The 22320-nt window shown below is 51.8% G+C and overlaps 2 protein-coding genes and 1 long non-coding RNA gene across 4 annotated transcripts in view; 2 read left to right on the top strand and 1 right to left on the bottom strand.

Moving 5' to 3' along the window:
• Window positions 1-6408, top strand: part of FBXO31 (F-box protein 31) — a 34430-nt gene extending 28022 nt beyond the window's left edge. For both annotated transcript variants that reach the window (XM_008582156.1, XM_008582157.1), the window contains exon 8: window positions 1966-6408. In XM_008582156.1, coding sequence (XP_008580378.1) covers window positions 1966-2188 — 223 coding nt within the window. In that variant the 3' untranslated portion in view covers window positions 2189-6408. The remainder of the gene's footprint in view (window positions 1-1965) is intronic.
• A 1662-nt stretch (window positions 6409-8070) lies between these two features.
• Window positions 8071-13229, bottom strand: LOC103598194. The gene is made up of 2 exons (XR_551181.1): window positions 12972-13229; window positions 8071-8557 (listed from the first exon to the last, which is right to left on the bottom strand). It is a non-coding gene; the product is annotated as an uncharacterized LOC103598194 (long non-coding RNA).
• Window positions 13230-18780: 5551 nt separating this feature from the next.
• LOC103598200 (chromosome unknown open reading frame, human C16orf95) overlaps window positions 18781-22320 on the top strand; it is a gene marked incomplete at its 3' end in the record, with an annotated part of 12518 nt that continues 8978 nt past the window's right edge. Inside the window, exons 1-3 of the mRNA XM_008582161.1 lie at window positions 18781-19045; window positions 20692-20743; window positions 21455-21595. Coding sequence (XP_008580383.1) covers window positions 20708-20743; window positions 21455-21595 — 177 coding nt within the window. The remainder of the gene's footprint in view (window positions 19046-20691; window positions 20744-21454; window positions 21596-22320) is intronic.

Genomic DNA, 22320 nt, shown 5'->3' with positions numbered 1-22320 from the left:
GGCTTATTTGTAGTTAATCAAGTAGCTTTGAAAAGTAGAAAACGAAGAGCAAAGCCCTCTCCCCACCCTCCCCCACGGGAAACCCGAGTTTGTGGTTTGCCTGGGCGTCCTGCGTTTCCTGCCGGGCTCCCCTCCTCTCTCACTCCTTTCCACTCTTTGCCCATTGGCTGCGCTGGCCGGCACCTTGTGGGCCATTGAAGTGAGCACAGCCTGGACAGTGTGTGGAAGGGGTGGGGGTCACCGCTGGCTCTCCCTGCAGAGTGTGGGCTGCTGACCTGGGAGATGTCGGCCTGCCCTGGCTGTTCAGGTCGTTCCTTGGCAGATGAGTGAGGCCCTTGCCCCAGTCCCCTACCATCTAGGTTTACGTTTAAGTTAACTAAAATAGAATAAAATGGGAAATCCAGGTCCTCAGTTGGGTGAGCCTCATTTCAAGTGCTGAATGGCCACACATGGCTGATGGCCATTGGGTTGGATGGTACAGCTCTAGAACATTTGGTCACTGCAGAGGGTTCTGCTGGACAGCTGCCCTCGAGCGTCAGTCTGTCAGTGTCTGGAATCGTGGAGATTCATTTCTGCCTTGCCAAGTTGTATGTGACTTTCCTTTTGCCTCTGGGAGATTGCTGTCACTGGCCCACGATGGTCTAGTTGGCATTGCCCAATAAGCCCGATGCCATGGAGCGGAACGTGTGCTACACACCAAGCTCCTGGAGGGGATTTACACCTCCAGACTGGGCTTGGGAAAATTCACCATGTTTTCTTCACATTATGCAATTACAACAGTGACTGAATTTGGGTTTTATAGAGGGAGGCATACAAATTGTGTTGCAGTGTAATATCGACTGCTGTACATTTTTGAATGGCCATAAAACAAAAAAGCTTTGTTATCACTATAAAAATTTTACACTCCCGATACCTCACAGGCAGCTCAGAGCCTGTTCGCAGCTCAGCAGCATGTGCTGGTAAGATGGCTGGCTTCCCAGCTGGCTGGGAAGCTGTGTCTGTTCCTTTCCCCAGCTAAGGTAAAGGACAGTTCTCCACCCTGTGCTGAATGTCGGGCTTCAGTCACCTGGGAAAGGTGTGGCGTGGCCCTTCACTGTGCAGTTCGTCTGTCTGTAGGGCTTTGTTGTGTGCGTGGGCTTTTTCCTGATTGCAGTGGCCACTGCTTTGCTGCCTATGGCTGTGGTCTTCCCTCTAAAGAAACTCTGAGGCACAGCCCTGGGCCATGGAGCTGCCCTCTCCCCTCTCAGGCCCAGTGGAGCCTCAGTGTGGCTGGGGTGGGGGTGTAGGTCCTGGGCGCCATCCTACCACTGGGAAGTTCCGGGCCAGCTCCTAACTGCCATCATCTGTGGGAAACCCTTAGTTCTTTGTACGAAAGACCTAAGTGTGTTCAGTCTAATGTTGTCTCAAAGCCATAGTGGGTATTTGGAAGTTCTACTTTCTGAGAAACATCAGTTGTAGACCAAGTCTTGTATTGGAATTGTTTGTGTGATGACATAACTATCCAGAAATTAAGATTTGGTCACACTGGCGTGCTGTATCTGAAGATGTATACTCTAGAACAGAATTCTCGGGCAGCTTGTGGAGGCCCCTTGTATTAGTCGGGGGAGTTGATAGTGGGTGCCGTTAGCAGGCGGGCTCGGCCATATGGGGAATCCCAGTGCCCCGCTTCTGTGCTCTACAAGGAAGTGCCCATCTCCCCAGCTGCCTGGAGCCCAGGGCCTGTGCATCTGGTGGGCTGTGCTTGCCATTAGGAGGGTCAGTTGGTGGCCTTTGAGCTGCCCCTACAGGACAGGCCTCTTTGGACGTCATCCCTGCCAATTCTCAGTTGTTGCTAGTAAATGGTGGGAGGAGCTCACGTGGCATGAAGTGTTCTAGAACAGCAAGTGCGGCATGTGCTAGACTCAGGCCAGCACATGCCCTCTCAGCACCCTCTCCCCGCCCATGCTTTCCCTCTTGTCTCCCCAGCTTTTATGGCACAGGCCTCATCGCTGGCCACGGCTTCACCAGCCCTGAGCGCACCCCTGGGGTCTTCATCCTGTTTGACGAGGATCGCTTCGGGTTCATCTGGCTGGAGCTGAAGTCCTTCAGCCTATACAGCCGGGTCCAGGCCACCTTCCGGAACGCGGATGCACCATCCCCACAGGCCTTCGACGAGATGCTCAAGAATATTCAGTCCCTTACCTCCTGACCGCCAGGCTCTGCCACGGGAGGCTCCGGGGCTCTGGACTCTGTGAAGAGAAGCAGCATGCACTTTGCAAATACAGGCTTTTTACCAGCACGCACACCTTCTTGTCAGGGGTCCCAGCCTGGCAACCCTGAAGCACTGTACCTGTAGTGTGTAACATGCACTTGTGTATTTGTCAGTAGCCGTAATGAGAAAGCTGAGTATGTCTTGCCAAAAGAAATGAAAAGAATGAACCAGAACAGAACTACTGTGGAGGGACGGCTACAGGGACACGTAGGGAATGGGGCTGAAGAAATTGTGCGTGTCTTTGGCTTGCTGGCAGTTTTTTAGGGAAAATGATCCTCCTTCAGGGAAGTTTTGTCACAGTCAGAATCCTTTTCCCCTGAGTGGATAGAACTGGTTTTGTGTGAGAGGTTCCCTCTGGAGGGGGCCAAGCAGCTGTGTTCTGAGAGGTGATCAGGAGGATGAACAGTTCAGTCTGGGCAGGTGTGGACGAGACAGTGTGCTTGGAAAGGAGCTCCTGGAAGTCGATGGAGTATCAGGGTTGGGGTTGGGATCATGGATTGAATTCCCATTTCTCTACTGACTCGCTTGGATTTTGGACAAAAGCATTTAACACTGATCTCGGTTTCTCTATTAGTGAAATGGGGTTACCGATACGGATTGCTAGGAAAAGTCCTGTGAATGCTAACCTGGCCCTGGTCTCCCCTGGTAGCCCTGGCTTCTTTTTCTGGCTTTGGAGCCAAGGCCATCATTCTAGCCACTTGATTGTCCCCAACAGCCAGTTGCAGAAAGGGCGTTTGTCTTGCACATGCCTCCTCCCTCCACTCTTCCCTGCACACACTCTGCTGTCAAAACCGTGAGCTGCCAGTCACTTGTTCCAGAATGCAAGTCTCCAGGTCACATGTCTGAAATGACCCCTGCATTGGTTTCACTTGAGTGGTTTACACAGGTGCAGTTCTGGGAAGTGTTCCAGCGTCAGAAGTGGTTGCACACAGTGACTTTGAAGCCCCTCTGCAGGTGAGAGGACAGCTTTCTAGAGAAGTCACACCTATGTATGGAGGCACACTCTGGACACCAGGGTCTGCTGGGGACCCCAAGTACTGATGCTCCATGCTGTGCTAGCACCTGCATTGGGGGACCTCTGTCTAAGATCTTGGCTGGTGTTAGTATCTCCTGAAGGACAGAGACCACAGTGCACAGTCAGCCCCCGCTCCAGCCTGCAGCTAGGTCAGTCCCTGTGTGGACTCCGTGGCATGTGTCTTCCCTCTGCCTTGTGTATCCCTGTTGGCTGGACTGCTCCAAGCCCTCGTGCCAGGTACTTAGGACTCATCCTGCTGGTGAGGGACCCCAGGAAGGTGACAGTCTTGTGGTGCCTTTGTATAGAGACCAACTTGAGGATGTCGCCTGAAACATTTTCCTGGTTAATTGCTCCCTGACTGGCCTTTAAAAAAAAAAAAACAACAAACCCGTTTCCCTAGCTTCAGTACATTTGGCAACTTCTTAGTTTGCTTCTCAGAATCAGAGAATTGACAAGCTCTGTGGCAGGTCCCCAAACGGCAAACCGACCCTTCCAGGAGGTTCTGTCAAGACTCAGGAAAGAGGCAGGAGGAGAAGGTGGATCGAGCTGTGCCAGTGACGCCTGCAGTTCGCCTCCCTGATTCTTGCAGCAGGACCTGCAGTGCGGTCGAGGGCTGGGTCCCAGCTTCTTGCGTCTTTTGCAGGATTGGCCTAAAAGCTTTGTCATTCCCTCCCCTCTTTGGTTGTGGCTCTTTTCCTCTTGTGCCAAATGAGGCAGTTCCCGAGTGATGCTGACCACAGCTGCGAAGCCTCACGGACAGTGAAAACCCACAACAGCTGGGCGTGTGGGCTGTTGCTCTTTAAGTTTCACTGCTGTTGAAGTAAAATCAAGAAAACACATTTTTTTCCAGGAGTGTGAGGCTCGCTCTGAGGGACTGGTCTCCGTGCAGTCATCTCCTTAGCACTGTACAGAGCACATTGATTGAAGATGAGTACTTCTGATTAAAAAAACCTCTCAAATCTAATATGTAACCTGCTTCTAGTGTTGGGCATGTAGACGGTTCCCACTAATAATGACTAAGTTGTGGGCTGCTGGCCACTCACATGGCCCTTGGCTCTGGTGTTGGGTGGGGAGGTAAGAGCCCATGTGTCTGTCTGGCTGGTGGTGGCCTGTGGGAATGCCAGGCAGATCAGACAGCTGTGCAGCCAGGAAGGCATGGTCTTGTAGTCTGCACAGCTGGTCCCTCCTGACTGCGAGGACATGCAAGTCGTTCAGAGTACGTGTCTTGTTTTTTCCACACTGATATGTCCTCAGCCAGTTCTTGGTTCCAGCTCAGTGGGGACAGTGTGCAGGGACAGTCACAGATTCTGTGTGTGCCACGGAGACACCAGCAGGCGTCCCTTACAGTAGAGTGCATCCGCAGACTCCTCAGCTTCTGATCAGCTCACTCATCACAGTGACTATCTGAGAAGGCTGATGTCACCATCAGAGGCATAGAAGTGACCAGGATTTTGATAAAACAGGTTCTCAGGAGGAACCTAAGTAACCCAGTTTAGGGAATGGCTGAGCCCATAAGGTGCTTGATTTGGGGAAGGTGGCGGTTGGACCTGGGAGGGTCTTTGGGATTTTCCCTGTCTTTGCCCTTTGCCGTCTGGCTGCCCTGAGGCTGGACCACCGCCTGTCACAGTTTGCAGCGGCCCAACTCGGCGCATCTCCACATGCTTAACGCTCTGCTCTGTGCTGTTTGCTTGCAAATTATGGGCTTGAAGATTTCAGATGCAAGTTGCTGGAGATGCTGCTGTGTGGGGCCTAGTGTTCATGTGCATGGGTATGTTGCAGATGACTTTATTTTGGGGCCACATAATAAGGGCCTGCAGGATTGGGATATATCGGCCCATCTGGGCTCAGACCTCCAACATCTACTGCTGAGTGTGAGTAGCCTTGGAGGCCTCGTGGCAGGAGAGTTTCAAGCACCTTTTTCCCTATTCCAAACTGTGGCCACCCTTCCTGCCCTCGTCCGGCCCTTCAGTCTAGTTGCAGCTCTGCAGTGTCCTGCTCCTCTTTTCCCCACTCAGATCTTGATGTCTGCGTCCCTAGCAAGTCCACTTGGCAAGCAACGAGGGAGGGGAGCTGAGCAGTGGCCATCCTCTATCCAGATGCCCTGCCGGGCTCCTGCATACTCGACGTCACGCAGAACAAGTTGAGTGGTTTGCACGCTAGGCAGTGGGCTCTCAGTACCCCCAATTCTTCAGGGGCTTGTTCTCATTTGTGTGTTGCCCACCATGAGGTCAGTTTTTAGAGCCCACATACAGTAATGGGGAGGAACAAAACCCGACTCAGTCCCTTTGGTATTTCATGAAGTCCCAGTCACTTGAGTTTCCCAAGCCCATGTCCTCCTCTTCCTCATGACCATGGAGTCGTGTGTGCATGGGACACATGGAGCCATGTGGTTTGTGGCACAAGGCTCTGAGCACAGCAGCTGGGCTGTGGGGACCCTCTCTGTTCTGCTTGCTGCCATCATGTTCTGACTCTTGAGGGTGCTGTGGGACTGTGCTCAGGTAACCGTCACCCAGCTTGGGCATGAAACTCCCCACTGTGTTATCCATCCCAGTGTGAACACAGAGTAGCCTCTCTGTCTCTATTTCTAGGGGAGGTCAACAGTGTGATGTGCCTGTGTGTCTTCAGAATGAGAGTAGAGGAAAGCAGGAGAAGCTCCATGTGGCACTTTGAATGGGAGTGGCTGTGCCGTGGTACTGAGCACTGTGGCTCGCCACCCAGTCGCCTGTGTGGCCAGCCTTCGGGGGCTAGTGCCAAGCAGTGACAGGCAGGCACTGGCAGGAAGGCGCTTGCTCATCTGGATCCTTTCTGTATTCACAGGAAGACCAGCCAGAACATGTACAGGGGTCAGAATCTTTTTTTTTTTTTAGCATAATTCTGCTTTTGGTTTTTTGAGATCACTACTTGGAGAAGAGAAACACTTAGACACTATTTAATCTTGAACTCCTCCAAGCCCTTGACTGATAAAGATGACACCTGCAGTGGGAGTTGCAGCCACTCATTGTCAGCTCGGGTGTGCCCAGGGCCAACAAGCAGGGAGGACCCTGGGAGCAGCTACTCTATGCCTGGGGCCGGGTGTCACCACCTGGGATCTGTGTGGTTGTGTTTCTCCTTTCAGTTTTGAATAAATTTGTTTTTGAAACCATGTTGTGTACTTTGTGACTCGTTTCTCTGGGGATGTGATTCAGAAGGAGGGGGCCTGAGCACCACAGCTGTCCACCCTGGGAGGGCTGGCCCGGGAGCCATGCATTTCCCCACAGTGATGGAGTTTCAGTGACTCAGTGGCACCCAGAGGATGGGTGGTCCCCGTGTCCTTCCATTTGACCTGGGCATATGTGCCCCCCAGTGACTCCGAGGGGGTGGGGGCCACTGCGGACTTTCTCAGGCTAAAATCAAAGTGAGTCTGCATTTTCTGAGACCAGGATGAGGGCAGGGACTGCTCGTAGCCAGGCGTGTGAGCTGAGGATCTCCTTCCCCACTCCCTTTTCTGTTTACTTAAGTAATGAGTTCATGTAAAAGATTCACATATTTAACGTAGCAAGTAACAGTGCCTCATATTCTCATCCTGGTCTCCCCAGGAGTCACTTTTGCTAATTAATACTATTAACTCGGATTTTTTAGAAAAAGGATGTTTTCCATGGAAATGCAGTCAAACTAAGTCATCAGTTGGCAGAAATCAGCAAGTGTGATTTTGCCAAGTGTTTGCAGTGGCACAGGGGACGCAGACTGGGCAGCTGTTTAGGGAACAGCTGGTCCCAGCTTGTGGGGCTGAGACGCAAACCTCAGGAGCCAGCAGTCCCACCCTGAGGTGACCACCTGGGGGAGCTCGAGGGCAGGGGGATGGGCCGCTGCAAGATGTTCGCTGCAGCATTGTTAGGACAGGAACTGATCAGAAGCGTCTAAGCATCCACAGCCCATTGATGGGTGAGGAGCTGGATGAACTAGTTTCTCGGGCAGAGACCGAGGGGTCGGGTCTGTGTGTCCTGTTGTTACATTTCAAAATGTTGATTAAAACAAGAGAGATGATAGGATACGAGGGTACTTCAAAAAGTTCATGGAAAAATAAAAAGATAATCCAGATCTGTCCATGAACATTTTGAAGACCCCCTCATATTTATGTAAAATGTAAAAACAACATTTAATTTTTATCAATTCATGTGTGGTAAAAAGCTAAAAGTATGCCCGGGAATGTCACTTACAGGCACTGGTCACATGGTGGCAGAAGGCGGAGCTTCAGGTGTATCTGCTTTTAAGAGCTAGAGCTTGTGCGGTGGCATGTGAGGAGCCGAAGCATCTGTTTCCTCTGTTGATCCTGACACCAGTGGTCACAGGAGACCCTGGTTTTCTGTAGGACTAAGAAACAAGACAAGCACTCAGGACAGTGGTCCCCACCCTACGCAGCGCTGCCCTCTGCTGTGTCCTGCCATGTCAGGGACGCTGAAGGAGACTTGTCAGCCATGGTGACCTCCTGGGCCCGCGAGCAGGCCTGCTTCCTGGGGGAGCAGAGCCACGCCCTCCAGCATGCCACTTACTTCTCTGCCGCCAGCTTTGCTGCTGTGTCCAGGCCCTTCTGTGGAGCATGGTCCTGCATCCCTGCAGGCTGCTTGTTTTGAACTCTGCACGTGTCAGCAGAGCAGCGACACACAGGAGTCACTGGAAATGACCGCAGCTGGAGCAGCTCTAGGGGGTCCACGTGGAGGGTCCTGTTGGGATCAGTGGCCCTATCGACCGGAGCCACTCCCATTTCCCAATGTCAGCATGGGAGACACGTGCCTGAAGACAGACTGGCGGCGGCATCTTCCTCACATTTCTTTGAAATATTTTATTTTAAAATGGAAAAACTCAGCAGGGAATTGGGAGTAAGAAGAGGGCTGTTACCTTCTGCTAATCACCTCGCTACAGGAGGGCAGACAGGAGGCCGCACGGCAACATGAGGGTGGGGCTGTGTTCTCCAGGCTTCTGCTGCCTTTCGTGTCCCCCGGGAGTCTCTGAACTGGGGCTGTTTTTCCTTCTGCCCCAGTGGGGCTGAGCTCTTCTGATTGTACAGAGCCAAGGCGGGTAGGGGGAGATGGGGCTGGGTCACCTCGTGCCAGACAGAGCCACTGCCTCCATCTGGGGGGCCACTGAGTCCACTGTCCTCGAGAGTGTCATGTTTTGCCGACTAGATGTGACGATGGGGTCCTGGTCCTTTCTCCCCTGGCAGGAGGCTGTTCCAACGGGAGGCTTAGGGGACATCTCTGTGTAGTGTGACCTCTTGTGGGAGTTTGGGGTCACTGCATGCGGCATAACCCCAGCTAGCAATACAAAGAAAGAAAAAAGACGTGCTTAAAATTTTCCAAAACTTTCCCCCATTTTGACTTGAAAAGCCACAAATGACAAGGCAGCAATTAGTAACTTTCCTCAGAGGTTGCTGTCAGGCTAGTCTGCTCTCTGTCTCCTGTCTTTCTTCGTCCTGAGGGAGGTGAGCCCTGCTCTGTTTTCATCCTTTACCTTGACCTGGGTCTGAAGGTACACCTGTGCTGAGGGTGAACGCCTCTGTGTTGGTCGGTATGTGTGCTGACGTGAGCCCCTCTGTGCTGCCATCTAAATCTCCCTCTGCTGCCTGCAAGCAGTGGGAGTCCTGGAAGCAACTTGGAAAGACAGAGCCAGGGAGAGGTTTCCCAGCGGCTCTGTCCCTTCCAACCAGAAATTGCCAGAGTGTAACAAGCAGCTGACATTTGTTGGGTGTTCTCCACATAATCACCCTGTTACAACCAGGGAGGTGCAGGTGTGGTTCAGATCAACCCTTTTACAGGAGAAGCAGAAACTCAGAGAGGTTGAGTAATTTTTCCAAGGTCACACAGCCAGTAAATATCAGAGCCAGGCTCCAAAGCCCCGTGGCTGGGCTCCAGATCCACAGTCTTACCATTTCTTAATACTCCTCTAAAAGGACTTCCAGCAGTGGTTTTCAGTGTCTTTTTGGGGGGGGACCCATTCACCAAGTGGAATCTTGATTCAGAAGCACGAACTGACAAAACAGGGTTGGAACAGTCCTGGTTGAAGCTTTGCTCCAATGAGCTTGGATTGAGAACCTTGACTTGGGCTTAACCAAAGTATATGGCTTGTAAAACTTTTCCCTTCCTTTGTGAGGGCATATAAGACCTTTAATTCAGATCTTGTATAGATAAGTGAAGGGTGCTGTTTTATAGATGAAGGCACAGAGAGGCTGAGCTGATTGCCTGAAGTCACACAGCACCACAGCATGGGAATAGCACTTGGCCTCTTGGGACCTATAGTTCAAGTTCTAGACCTAAGGCCTCTGATGGCAAACCCTCTCCCTATAAATGTGGACGGAGCTCAGCATCTGGCTTCAGCCCCTTTCTGCTGCTCACCCAGCCTGCCAGCCTGCAGCTCACGCCATCCAGCCTGGGACCTGATGACCTGGCCACGCCTGCCTTGGTCTGGGCTCCTGAGCATTGGAGTTGCCACTTCACCGTTCCGTTGCAGAGGACAGGCACCTAATGCTCCCTTCCCACACATGCCCACACCCACTGGCCCTGGGGTTGAGCTGTCCTGAGCTCTCCCTACCTGGCCCTGATGGTGAACAGGGACTTCCTAAGCAGCATAATCAGAGTTGAAAGAGGCCAAGGGACCGAGCCAGGACATACATGTACAGCTGTAGACTGAGGCCTCCCCCAGCAGCTTCTGTCCCCAGGTTGGGAGGGAGGTGGGAGGCACTAAGTGTCCACCCCAGGCAGTCCTGGGCACAGACCACTTGCCTGCGTGCCCAGCCAAGCTGCAACCCAACCCACTGCTGCCTTGAGAGGAGAAACTGCTTAGATTTGGGAGTCAGGCCTGAGACGGGGCCCAGGCTGCCCCTCCCTGGCTGTGACCCTGGCAAGCTCTTTGACCCCTGAGCAGTGGCTGTTTTGTTTGGAGTGAGGCTTGCCCACTCGGGCACCATTGAGGCTCTGTGCTGGGGTGTCCTGTGCATTGTGGGTGCAGAGCAGCCGCCTGGCTCCACCCACTAGATGGCAGGATTACCCCTTTCCAGTCCACCCAAATGCCCCCAGACATGGCCAAGTGTCCCTGGGGGGCAAAGTCTGGGTTAGCACCTGCACCTCCCAGGGGCCAAGCACAGTGCTGAGCTTTGGGGACACAGCATTGAATAGACGGCAGGGTTTCTGTCTCCATGCGGTCACAGCACATTCTGTCCTGGAAAATGGGCTCTTGCGGTCTCCTCTTGATCACAGACCACATCAGGTGGCCTGTCCCCGGGTGCAGTGAGGGTTCAAGGCTGGGATGGGAGGGAGCACAGGTGGATGTGTGCTGCTTAGCTTGGGTGATACCTGACCCAGCACCTGTAGGGTCAGATGGGCAAGGCACTATGTCTTCACCTGTCTTCTTCCCTACCTGGGAGGAACATCATTCCCAGAAGCCTGACAGCAGCGACTTCTGACCAGCCAGAGCTGGGCCCCACACCACTCAGGAACCAACTCTGGCCTGGGGAGTGGGGTTTCTGTGATGCTCCAATCAGCTGTGGCTCCTCCCTAGGAGAGCTACCTTCCCAGAGCACATCCCCCAATTCCTCAGCAAAGCTGGGGTCAGGAAGAGGAAGCAGCCATCGGGTCAGCTGTCTGCCATGTGGCCAGTCGGGTGGCTCCCCACAGGGTGGGTGGACACGAAGCTCAGCGTCACCAGGGAGCTGCACTCTGGCGTGCTGAGCTGTGATCTTTGGGGAGCGGGTTTGAGCATCTGTAGCTTTCCAAGGCTGCCAAGGCTCTCCAGGCTGCAGGAAAGCAGCTGTCTATGGCTGTCCTCTACTGCTGAACGACAAAGTGCTTCCTCCTTCAATGCCTCTTGGGAAGAGGATTCCAGAGAACATACAAGGGTCTTTAAAAAGTTCATGATAAGATTCGTATTATCTTCTGATCCTTTTTCCCCATGAACTTTGTGAAGTGCTCTTGTACTTCAAGGAAATCAAATTTAAATGACTAGCAAGCAGCCCTTTGCACTTCAGTGACAAAAAGTTAAGCTATCCTTTTTTCCCCTTCCTTAAAAAAAATTGGTTAGGTTTTTGAGGTATAATTTATGTGCATTAAAATTGTACTCTGTGTACAGTTCTGAGTGACAGACACACATAGCTGTAAACAAGCACCACAATTAGGACATAGAAGTTCTGCACCCCTTGAAATCCTTTCATGTGGACCCCATTGACCCCTCATAGTCAACCCCTCCCTGCCTCCAGCCCCTGGCACCCCTGATCTGTGCTCCATCCCATAGTTCCGCCTTTTCCAGAACGTTGAGTAAACAGACTCATGCAGCAGGGAGCTTCTCCAGTCTGGCTGCTTTCATTTGGCACAGCATTTCTCAGCCTTTTCTCCATTACTGTTCCCCTCTGAGGAGCCTTTTTAGACTTTTTTCCTTAATACTCTGACCATGAATTTTAATACCACATCCTGTTTATGTAGCGTATGCATATCTGTGCTTTATACTTCAGAAGAGTAAGATTTGTGTTGCCCTCCAGAACCAATTTCTACCCCTTTTGGGGTAATTTCACTCCTTTTAAAAATCCATGGCCAAGCACAATGCGTTGAGATTCACCTGTGCTGTCACATGGACCAAGGCTCATTCCTTTTCATTGCTAAATAATATTCCATGGTGTGCACGCACCAGAGTTTATCCATCTCCTGTTAATGGAAATGGATCATTTCCAGTTGGACATTTTATGAACAAAATCACTATAAACATGAGTGTGGAGATTTTTCTGTGAACAGGAGTTTTCATTCCTTTGGAGTAAATACCTAGGAGTGGGATCGCTGCATCACATGGTAAGTGCATGCTTCACTCTGTAACAACTGCTAAACTGCTTTCCAGAGTGGCTGCACCTTTCACCTCACCTGCAACAGGTGAGGGTTCCCATTGTTTCACATCCTTGCCAACACTTCCGTTGTTATGCTGTGCTCTTCATTTCAGCCATTCTGATGGGCATTTAGGGGAACTCATCATGGGTTTAGTTCGCATTTCCTGATGACTAACGAAGGTGAGCCTTTTCCATGTGCTCAGTTGCTGCAGTGGACTGAATGCCCGCCAAAGTCATTGAAGCTAAATCCCCACTGTAACTGTTGAAGGTGGGAAGTTCTATTATGATAACTGAAAGGTGGGGCTTGGAAGAGGTGATTAGATTGTGAGGGCCATGCCCTAGTTCATGGGCGTGGTTCTGAGGGCTTTAAAAGAAGAGCACGTGAGACTCTCTTTGCTTTGTTATTCTGCCACGTGAGACCCCTGTGTCACTGTCAGCACCAAGGCCTTCACCAGATGCACCCTGGACTTTGAACTTCCAGGCCTCCAAAACTGTAAGCAATAAATTTCATTTTCTTACAAATTACTCAGTTTCAGATATTTTGTTTTAAGCAACAGAAATGGACTAATACAGTTGCCACTCATATATGGCAAAGTGTCTGTTCAAAACTTTTGTACAATCCTTGATAGAAAATATTAACTAAAGGAGGGGGGAGTGGGGGGAGTGGAGGGAGCAGGAGGACACAAGGAGTCAGATGGTGAAGGGAAAAAGTGCAGTGTCAGGGTGAGGAAGCTGGGAGGCTGGGAGAATGAGGACAGCACCTGCGTGTGTCACTGGCTGGACTGAGCTGGGAAACTGTCCTGCAATTCTGCAGAGAATTCAGAGCCTTTCCTGAACTTCTCAAGAGCCCCCAAAATACTTCTTACCTCTCAAGAGTCCCAAGGAGCTAAGTCTCGGTACTGAGAAGAGAGCCCATTAGTGAGTTTCACTTGCCCAAGACAGGAAAGTCTCAGCTTCCTCATCTGTAAAATGGTGAAAATAATAGTACCTACCTATAACAGGTTCTTGTCAGGAGTAAATGAGTTAAAATACACAAAGTACACAGACTAGTACTTGGCACATAAAAAATAATACTAGCTATCATCATCACTACCATCACCATCATCACCATCATCGTCACCATCATCACCACCACCCCACCCCCATCATCACCACTTACCCCATAATCACCGTCATTATTGTCACCATCATCATCACTGTCATTGCCGTCATCACCATCACCACCATTATCACCAGCTCCGTCATCACCATCACCCCATCACCACCATCATCATCACCACCACCCCCATCATCACCACTACCCCCATCATCACCATCATCACCACTACCCGTCGTCATCATCACCATCGTCACCACCACCATCACCATCACCATTATCATCACCATCATCACCATTCACCACCATCATCAACCATCATCATCATCATCATCATCACCAACCAAAGTCTCTTGGGGACAACTGTTATGTGGACCTTAAATAGGGAGCTTAGTCAAGGCCTCCTTGAGAAGATGACATTGAATAAAGACTTAGAGGCTATGAGGCAGCTCTGAGACACTTGGGGAAGAGCAGTTCAGACAGAGGAAATGGCAGGTGCAAAGGCCATGGTGGTGCAAGAAAACAGCACCAAGGCACTGTGGCTGGAATGAGGAGGAACATAGCAGGAAATGAGGCCAGAGGTGGAACCTGGACCAGGTTCATCTGCATGTGGGCACATGCATTTGTGTGGGTGTGAGGATGACTGTGCATGTGTGTGTGCACACATGCATTTGTGTGGGTGTATGTGCATGTGTATGTGGGTGCGTGTGTGTGCTTGTGTAACCAGACACAGATCTCATAGTGCCCTTTGGGCCATAGTGAGGACTGTGGCTCTCTCTGAGCCCCATGGGAGCCCCTGGAGGCTTCTGAGCAGGCTCAGAAAATGGTTCTAACCACCATGTTGAGAATGGCCTGCAGTCGAGGAAGGTGGAGGTGGGAGACATCTACTGAGGAGGTTGCTGTGTGGACTCTGGTCAGAACCACAGTGGAGTCATGGGTGCCCTGGGAAGTGATGACTCTGGGTGATGAGTTGGGGACTGCTGGATGTGGGGTGGAGGAATGGGAGAGAAGAGCCTGTCATTAGATCTGATTCAGTTCTCCCTCTGTGTGCCACTGGGATGGATGCTCTGCCTTGGGTCCCACCTGCAAGTGGCTTGGCCCTGGAGCCTAGCTCATGGAGCTGCTGTGATCACTCAGTGGAGCTGGCGGGCTGCTGCTGTCTCTACCTGGGCACACAGGCAGTTAAGATAAGGGCATTCGGCTGGAGCCCAGCGATGGGTGGCCAGGCCAGCCCTTCTGAAGATAACGACTCAGAAAGCTGCTATTGAGCATGACCATGGACTGTGGACCAGGGGCCCAGGAGGCCCATTGAGGAACTGGACCTAATTCCTGTCCTCTCCTCAGGTTCCTGGCCCCTCACTGCCCTTCAGGACCCAGGGAGGAGATAGAGGCTGCCTGAGTCCAGCAGACAGCCCTCATCACCACGGAGCTTCTCCCCTCTGTTCCCAAAGTTCCACAGTTCTATTGGAAGGCAGGCTCCCACAGGGTGCCATAGACGTGGGAGACACAGCAGCAGGGACCATCTCATAGAGAACGTTTTGGTGATTTCAGAGAAAGCACTAGGACACAGGTCTTGGTGCCATGTGGTGGGGGTTGGAACTCTCTTAGGGCCTGGTTATCTGGTGTGGGCTATGCCCCTTTTCCTACTGGTCTGCTGATAGTATGGAGGAGGATGACAATACCATGTACCTCAGCAGACTGCAGGAGGACGAAGTGAGGGAAGGCACTGATGTTCTACGGCCATTGGAAGAGAGGACGGTAAAATGCCAGTTGGAGACAGGGAGAACAGGGGCGATAATGACACCAGTGATCCCAAGAGGAAACGGTAAGGGCTTAGCAGAGCTGCACAGAATGGGTCCACCAGCAGGGACCAGTCACACAACACAGGGCACCACAGTCTGGGGGATAGTCCTGTATCGAGGGGCAGTTAACACAAAATGACACCGACACACATCAGTGGCACCTGGGGCTCCGAGACCATCTGGGAAGGTACTGCTCAACTTCAGAAAGACCAAAAAAGTGTCCCAATAAGGGACTTGAAATTTCCAAAATTATAGCTCTTTAGATTTAAAAAAAAAATCACTTTTAAACTTTGTCCCCAGAATGTGGATTTCCAGAACTCCTTTCCTGTGCCTGTCATGGGGTCAGATTAGGCAGTTATCCTGAAATAACAAGCCAACCTCAAAACAAAATGAATTTTTGGTTCTTTTCTGGTTTAGTAGTAATGTGTGCTTCTGTAGCCACATTTTCAAAGCTGCAGATCAACAGATGTGCAAATGGGTGGGAGCAGCAGTCCTCCCCAGTCAGGCCTTGCGGGGAGTGCTGTGCACAGCCTGGCAGACACCGTCCAGGCCCTGCTCTGCACAGTCTGACGCCAGGGTCACTCTGGCAGCACTGAGGATGGCGTCATTCCCGGGGGACTGGTGTCTCATTTCTTCCCTGCTGTGTCCACTCGCAGGGCCTTAGGGGGTGGGGTGTGACCCTGTGTCTTGGCCACCAGTTCTATGAAGTTGGCAGTGAGGTGTCCCCACTCTGTCCCCTGCCCCTGGCCTCCCCAAATCTTGCACAGGGTCAACCACAGCTCCTCCCTGTGGGGCAAAGTCTTCATTTGCAGTGGATGACAAACCCTTTCCCCTCTCCATGGGGAGCTTCACATCTTTGGGAAACCCTGAGTCTGAAACAAGGGTCTGGAAAGGGCTGTCCCATTGCTCCCCTTCCTGACATCATTGTGGTGACTGAGTCTGCCTTCAGCAAGGCCGTTGTTGTCCTTCTTTCTGCTCATTTCTCTGCATCCACCTGGGTTTTTTTCCCTAAAGATTTTGTTACCACTTGCTCAGCATCATGCTGCCACAGCTGGCCAGCACTGCTGCGTGTGGCGGTGACTGGAGCGACTCCTCTTCTGCCCACCAGGTCTCCAGGGGTCATTGCTCTTGTCTCTGGGTGAAGCAGCTCTTTCTCTGGGCTGTTGCTGGTCTGTGGCACAGGCATAGGCAGCATGAAGGTTTGTAACAATCTGAAAGCCCCTCCACACAGCAGGTGTGATGGTCAGAGGTGTGGTAGGAAAGGGTTGTCTTGGTTTGGGTTCCCCTAAAAGTAGACCCTGAAATGAGGATCTGCAGTTTATTGGGGAGATGATCCAGAAAACACAGGTAGGTGAGTGGGAAAGGCAGGGGCCAGCACAGAGGACATTATGAAGAGGTCAGCAACATGCGCAGCTGGAGCTCAGTCCTGAGGGGGATGCTGGAGACAGTGCAGAACACACCCCAGAGCCATCCTGGCTGCAGAGAGCTGGGATACTTGTCCATTTTCCCTGTCACTGATGAGGGCTGCCCTCAGACATGGGCCAGGCTACTCTCTGGTGGCTGGAAGGAGCCATCAAGCAGAGTGACAGGTGTTGGCAGCTGTCAGCCCATGAAGCGAGTGACAGGTGAGCAGCAGTGTGTCTGCCTCAGAGGCTCACTGATTCTCTGCCCTGTCCAGCCAGGTTGATGGTCTCCTCTGGTCTGGTGGCTCCTACTGTTCAGGTGTCAGGCCTCACTGCAGGGCCACCACTAGCCCAATGTGCTCCTGTGCAAATTCATATAAGTTGGCTTCTCAGAGCAGGCTCAGCCCTGCTCATGCTCTTGCCAGGGACCCCGGGATGGTGAGTGAACTGCACAACTGTACCAGGCAGCCCTGCCTCTGCCTGGGCACAGACTGCCCGCAGAGGTGTGTGCTGGGAGGCCCCTGCAACTGCTCCTCTCTGGGACTGAGCAGCTTCTGTAGGCTCAGCTTGCATTCTCACGACTCTGGGACTCACAGAGCTCTCTTTCTGCTCCTCCTTCCCCCTACCTTGGGGCTTTGGAAACAGAAGTCTGAAGGCTAACACTTGCTAGCCACGAGCTCCTCTGGTCCCGCTTTCCTCTCCTGGGGCAGTGGCAGTGAGTCAACCTCCTGCTAGGAGCAGGAAGGGAAAGGGGAAATATATGGAGAAGAAAGTTCATGGTACTGTTCTGCCATGCTTGCATGGTAAGCTGATGCTTACTGAATGCTCAGTCTGTGCCTAGCTCTCCTGTGAGCACTTTTCATGCTGTGTCTTACTGGATCTTCTCAAACCTCCTTGGCAAGTCATCACTATTTTACAGATAAAACTGAGGCTGAGAAAAGTTAGGCATCTTGTGTGGTATCTGCTTCTGATAAGAGGCAGCGTGAAGACAGGATCCAGGACCCTGCTCCCCTGAACACTTGGGAAGGGGTGGGCAGTCTCCTCTGGACCACTGGCCGGTGTTGGGTGGATTTGCTTTCCTGGTTTTGAACATCACGCATGTGGAGTTACGTGTGCATCCTGGGGTCTGGCTTGTCTGTGTGCTTCGCCCTTGCTGTCATGGGCTGCAGCTGTGTGTTCTCTCCCAGCACTGTGTAGTATTCTTCTGTTTAAGTATGCCACCATTTCTTTTTAAAATCTCTACTCCTATGGATGGGTCATGTCCAGTTTGTGGCTGTTATGAAGAAAGCTGCCATGGGTGTTTTTGTTCATGTCTTCTGGTGGAAATAAGCTCTCATTTCTCTTGGGTGAAGTGAGGAATTAGTTGGTCATAGGGTATTCATGTTTAGGTTTTGTAAATACTGCCAGTCAGTTTGCCAGTATGGTTATATTAATACCATGAGCAATATATGAGAGGTCCAGCTGCTACATCCTTGACAAACTTGGTATTGTCAGTCCTTTTAATTTTAGCCATTCTTGGGTGGGTGGGAGGCACTGATGAGCTATTCTTGACATAAAAGGATATAACAGCATCCCAGTGGGGAGGGCCAGAGCTTCCGAGGAGGTATAAGCCTGCCTTCTATGCCTTGCTGAGTAAGGCTCAGGAGGAAAATGGAGGGAGCGGAGAGACCAAGAGCACTCCAAAGTGGGCAGAAATGAGACAGCCCTAAATAAAATGCTAGACTAATGGTGAGGTTCTTGGACAATTCTACCATTAGTTATAAAGAGACCAGTGACATTATTTACACACACACAGGTGACATTTGAGACAATTAGCACCTAATATGGTAGGGGCACTGCCCAAGCAGCATGGGTGCTGTTCACAGGGCATGATCTTAATGGTTCAATAATGAAGCCAAGAAATCCGAGCAGTGCCTGGGAGCATCCTATTCGCTCTGTGGCTGGAAAGCAGCACATTGAGGTGTCGCCCATTAGGGCTAGACTTGCTTATGACGGGTTGGGAAAATACCAATATTAATCAAGTATCAGTCAGCATAAAAATACTGAAAAGTGGGGAAAGACCCAACCGTTTCCAAGAAATACAAATTGGAGTTCGCCATGAGTTAAGAAACAGAGAGAGGCAAAAAGCATCGGGTTTTACTAAAATATGAAGACACATCCTGTCTCCGTCTCAGCAACTGCCCAAAGTGCACACGAGAGCAGGCGAGCACACACGTGTACAAATGAGGAGTGAGGGTGCAGGGAGGGAGGCTAGGGGACAGAGAAAAACAGGCCAGAGGGCCCCCTGCAAGCAGCACCCGACGCTCCAGACAGCAGCCGTTCTGAATTCCACGGCCTTGAAACCCCGGTTGTCAGGAACCCCGGTTCTCAAAAAGTCACAACCTGAGCCCTCAGGAAGGGCTGCCGGATTCAGCGCATGAAAATGAACGAATTAAGCGCGCAGCCGAATTTCAATCTCGGTAAACAACGCATGGTTTTAAACAGAAGTCGGTCCCAAGTACCGTAAGGGACACACCCGCGCAGGGCAGCTCCCAGCGGTCGTCAGGTCTGGTAGCCCCGTCCCACCTCTTTGTCTCCGCAGAGAACAGAGAGCCCGGCTGCGGCGCGCCGCGGCCCCAAAGGCCCATCCGTCGGAAATGGTGAGTGGCTCCCCGGGATCGGGGTCCGCGGGTTCCCGGGATCCGGGTTGGGGTCGGGGTCAACGGGCTTCCTGAGGTCGGGGTCGGCGGGCTCACGGGGTCGGGGTGGGTGGACTCTCGGGCCCGGAGGCCACCAGGCCAGGGATATGGGCGACTGAGAGGAGGTCGAGCGTCCGCAGCCTCCGCTGTGACCCGCTGACCCCGAGGTCCTGCCATGAGGGGCTAATCAGCCGCCGGCTTAGTGCACATCGCAAGAAGGCAGCGCCTGATTGGCCGGGCGCAGGCCAATCGGCTGCGCGGGCGGTGGGACGGCCGTGCGCTGAGAGGGACGCCCGAGCGCGCTGCCTCTGCCTCGGCGGTCGCTGTCGCTACAGTCGTCGGGATGCTCTCCGACGTAGCTGGGCCCCGCGCGGTCCCATAGGCAGGCACTCACACCCAGGGGCAGCATGTCAGGCAAGTGCGCCCCGTGCCGCAGCGGCCCTGGGGCGCCCCCGGAGTCGCGTCCCGCAGGCAGGACTCTCGGTCGCCACCGACAGTCAGCACACGAAAGTAGACGTGAGCAAGAAGGCGACTTATCGTTTCCCACAACAGACTATGTCAGCAGTAGGCCTCAGGCACAATGTGTCCAGGTGCGCGAGGACTGCCGTCCCCGTCGTCCCCATCTCCCGGAGACCCTTCTTTTGTGCGGCGTCCCTCGCGGAGGCAGCGTGACCGCCGAGACTTCTTGAGGTCGCATGTTTGCAGATCAGCAGCCTGGACGGTAGTGGGGACTCTCTCCTCCCAGTAATCCCAGCACAGAGCCCCAGAGCAATCTCACACCAGCCTCTGAGCGCCTCGCGGGGCTGGAGGCCCTGCAGCGTAGGACTGCACCAGTGTTCTCGAGCATCACCTGGGACAGTAGAGCTCGGTGACCTGAAGCCATTACTCTAATAAAATACTGATGAGAGTGATTGTTAGGATAATAACGAAACACAAAAGCTTGTATCTCTCTTACAGATTCCACGTTAGGAACCACTTTGACACATCGTTGTCAGGGATATCGGGATTTGCTTTGTGTTTGATTTATACCCGCTGGAGACTCTCCGTGTGGCCACTATTCTAGCAATTTGTTGGGGAGAATACGGAAGACTTACATAGAGTCTGTGTAACCCGAAATGCTTTGTCATCCCAGAGACAAAGCACTAGCACTCAGGTTTTTATCCTGGAAGGAGTTTCGTTAATGTGCAGTTTGACAATATTCTCCTTCAGTATTCCGAGTAAGCTGGGAGTGTCTGGGAAAGCATCTTAGTGGCCAGCTTGGCAGCTCCATGTCTTGGAAAGTTCTCATCAGGTGGAAACACTCCTGTCATTCCCCATGGGCCAAACACAAGTTTAGCTGGAGTGCTGAAACAAGTTGGCTTGGGAATGCAGGATTCCACAACAGCTGATTCTCGGGAACCCCCAGGCTAGTACACAAGGGAGCACACCTGCTTCTGACATCACCCCCTAACCTTTCTTGGGCTCAGGAAGATGATCCCCTTACCTCTGGGGTTTGATGATAAGAGCGGGTTTCAAGAAGGCTGGCCCAGGCCCTCGCCCTAGCACCCCTTCCCACCCGTTTACACAGAGCCTGGAACTTTATAAGCCTTCCTGTTCTTCTTTTCTAGGAAAAGCACATTTCAAATGCTTGGGAAAGAAGTGTGCCTCTCAGTTCATTCGGTAAGGAATGCAAACCCTCAGCTACTTTGCTCCAATTCCGACACATACCTGTGCAGTGGGGAGAGCGGAAAATGTGGGTCCAGAAGCTGCAACTCATGAGGGGATGCACCAGACACAGAAGTCTGTGGTTGCAGGGGCTATCATCGAGCCCCCAGAATCTCTATGCAGGGTCACCTGTTGCCCTCCCAGGCCCTCACAACATCTCACTGGGTTCAGGAGCCTCAGGAGACCAAGCAGGGCTACCTGATTTACCTGCTCTGGGCATCAGCTTCTTCATCTGCCCCTAGAGGGGGCGACAGCACCTCTCCTTCCTGCCTGTTGGGGGTTGCTCGGGTCCCATGGGATGGATATGAAAGCCCTTGCAAACTGTGAAGCTTTCTATGCAGAATGACAGATGACCACAACAGCAGTGCTCATCTCTCCACAACCTCTAGAGTTGGTTGTACCCTACTGTTTTCAGAGGGGGATCATGAGACTTGCTCACAGTAACATGGCAGTTAGTTGCTGAGAATCCCAGCGCACCTGGTTTACAGCTCCAGGGGATCCCCCTGTAAATGACTTTGAGGGCCTCAGGGTGCAGCAGGAGCCTGGGTGCCTGTGCCTGCCCCTGGACCCTCGTTCTGAACATTGAATTGAGATGCTAGAAAGCTTCTTGGCTCCACTGCAGATGCGGCACAGCATTCAATCCTGTCTTTTCTGGATCCTGCTCAGATGTACCCTGGCCCCCATGCTGTTCTGCGAGAGCCCATCTGCTGCGAGTGCCAGACCAAATTTGGGGGCCGCCTGCCTGTTCCCAGGGCCGAGGCAGCACTGCCTTACTGGGTCCCTCTGTCCCTGAGACCCCCAAAACAGGTAGGTGACTTGAACCGGGGGTCTTCGCCTAGGGTCCAGGGTTAACATCAGGACCATGCACCATTCAGAATTATAAGTATTACATTACTGATGTTTAAAAATTTCTGGGAGACAGTTTGTGGGTTTTTAAAACAGATTTCTAAAATAGATTTATGGAAGTATGATGGACCTATGATAAACTGTACATATGTAAAGTGTGGTTTGGTAAGTCTTGACATATGTAATTCATGGTGAAACCATGACCACAGCTGAGGTAAGGAGCATGTACACAGCCTTACAGATTTCCTTGTTCCCCTTGTAACGTTATCCAGCCTTCTGTGCCCTGACATCCACAGGTGATCATTGATCCATTATATGAACAGACCACAGTTTATGCATTCATCCAGGACATTTGGATTGTTTCCACTTTTTATCTGTTACAAATAAAGCTGCTATGAACAATTGTGTACAAGTCTTTGTATGGACATATGCCTTCATTTTTCTTGGGGTAATACCTAGTAGAATTGTTGGATCATATGACAGGAGTGTGGTTAACTTTTAGAAAAATCTGTGAAGTGATTTCCAAAGTGGTAGCACCATTTCACATTCCCACTGGTGTAAAGTTCCAGTTACTTTTCATCTTCACCAACACTTGGTTTTGTCAGTCTTTTTAATTTTAGCCATCTTAATAGGTGTGTGTCTCTTTGTAGTTTTTTTTTTTTTTTTTTTTTTTTTTTTTTTTTTTT

This window comes from Galeopterus variegatus, unplaced genomic scaffold, assembly GCF_000696425.1.
Source record: "Galeopterus variegatus unplaced genomic scaffold, G_variegatus-3.0.2 Scaffold2527, whole genome shotgun sequence".
NCBI lineage: Eukaryota > Metazoa > Chordata > Mammalia > Dermoptera > Cynocephalidae > Galeopterus > Galeopterus variegatus.
This window is presented reverse-complemented; position numbering and strand designations above follow the sequence as displayed.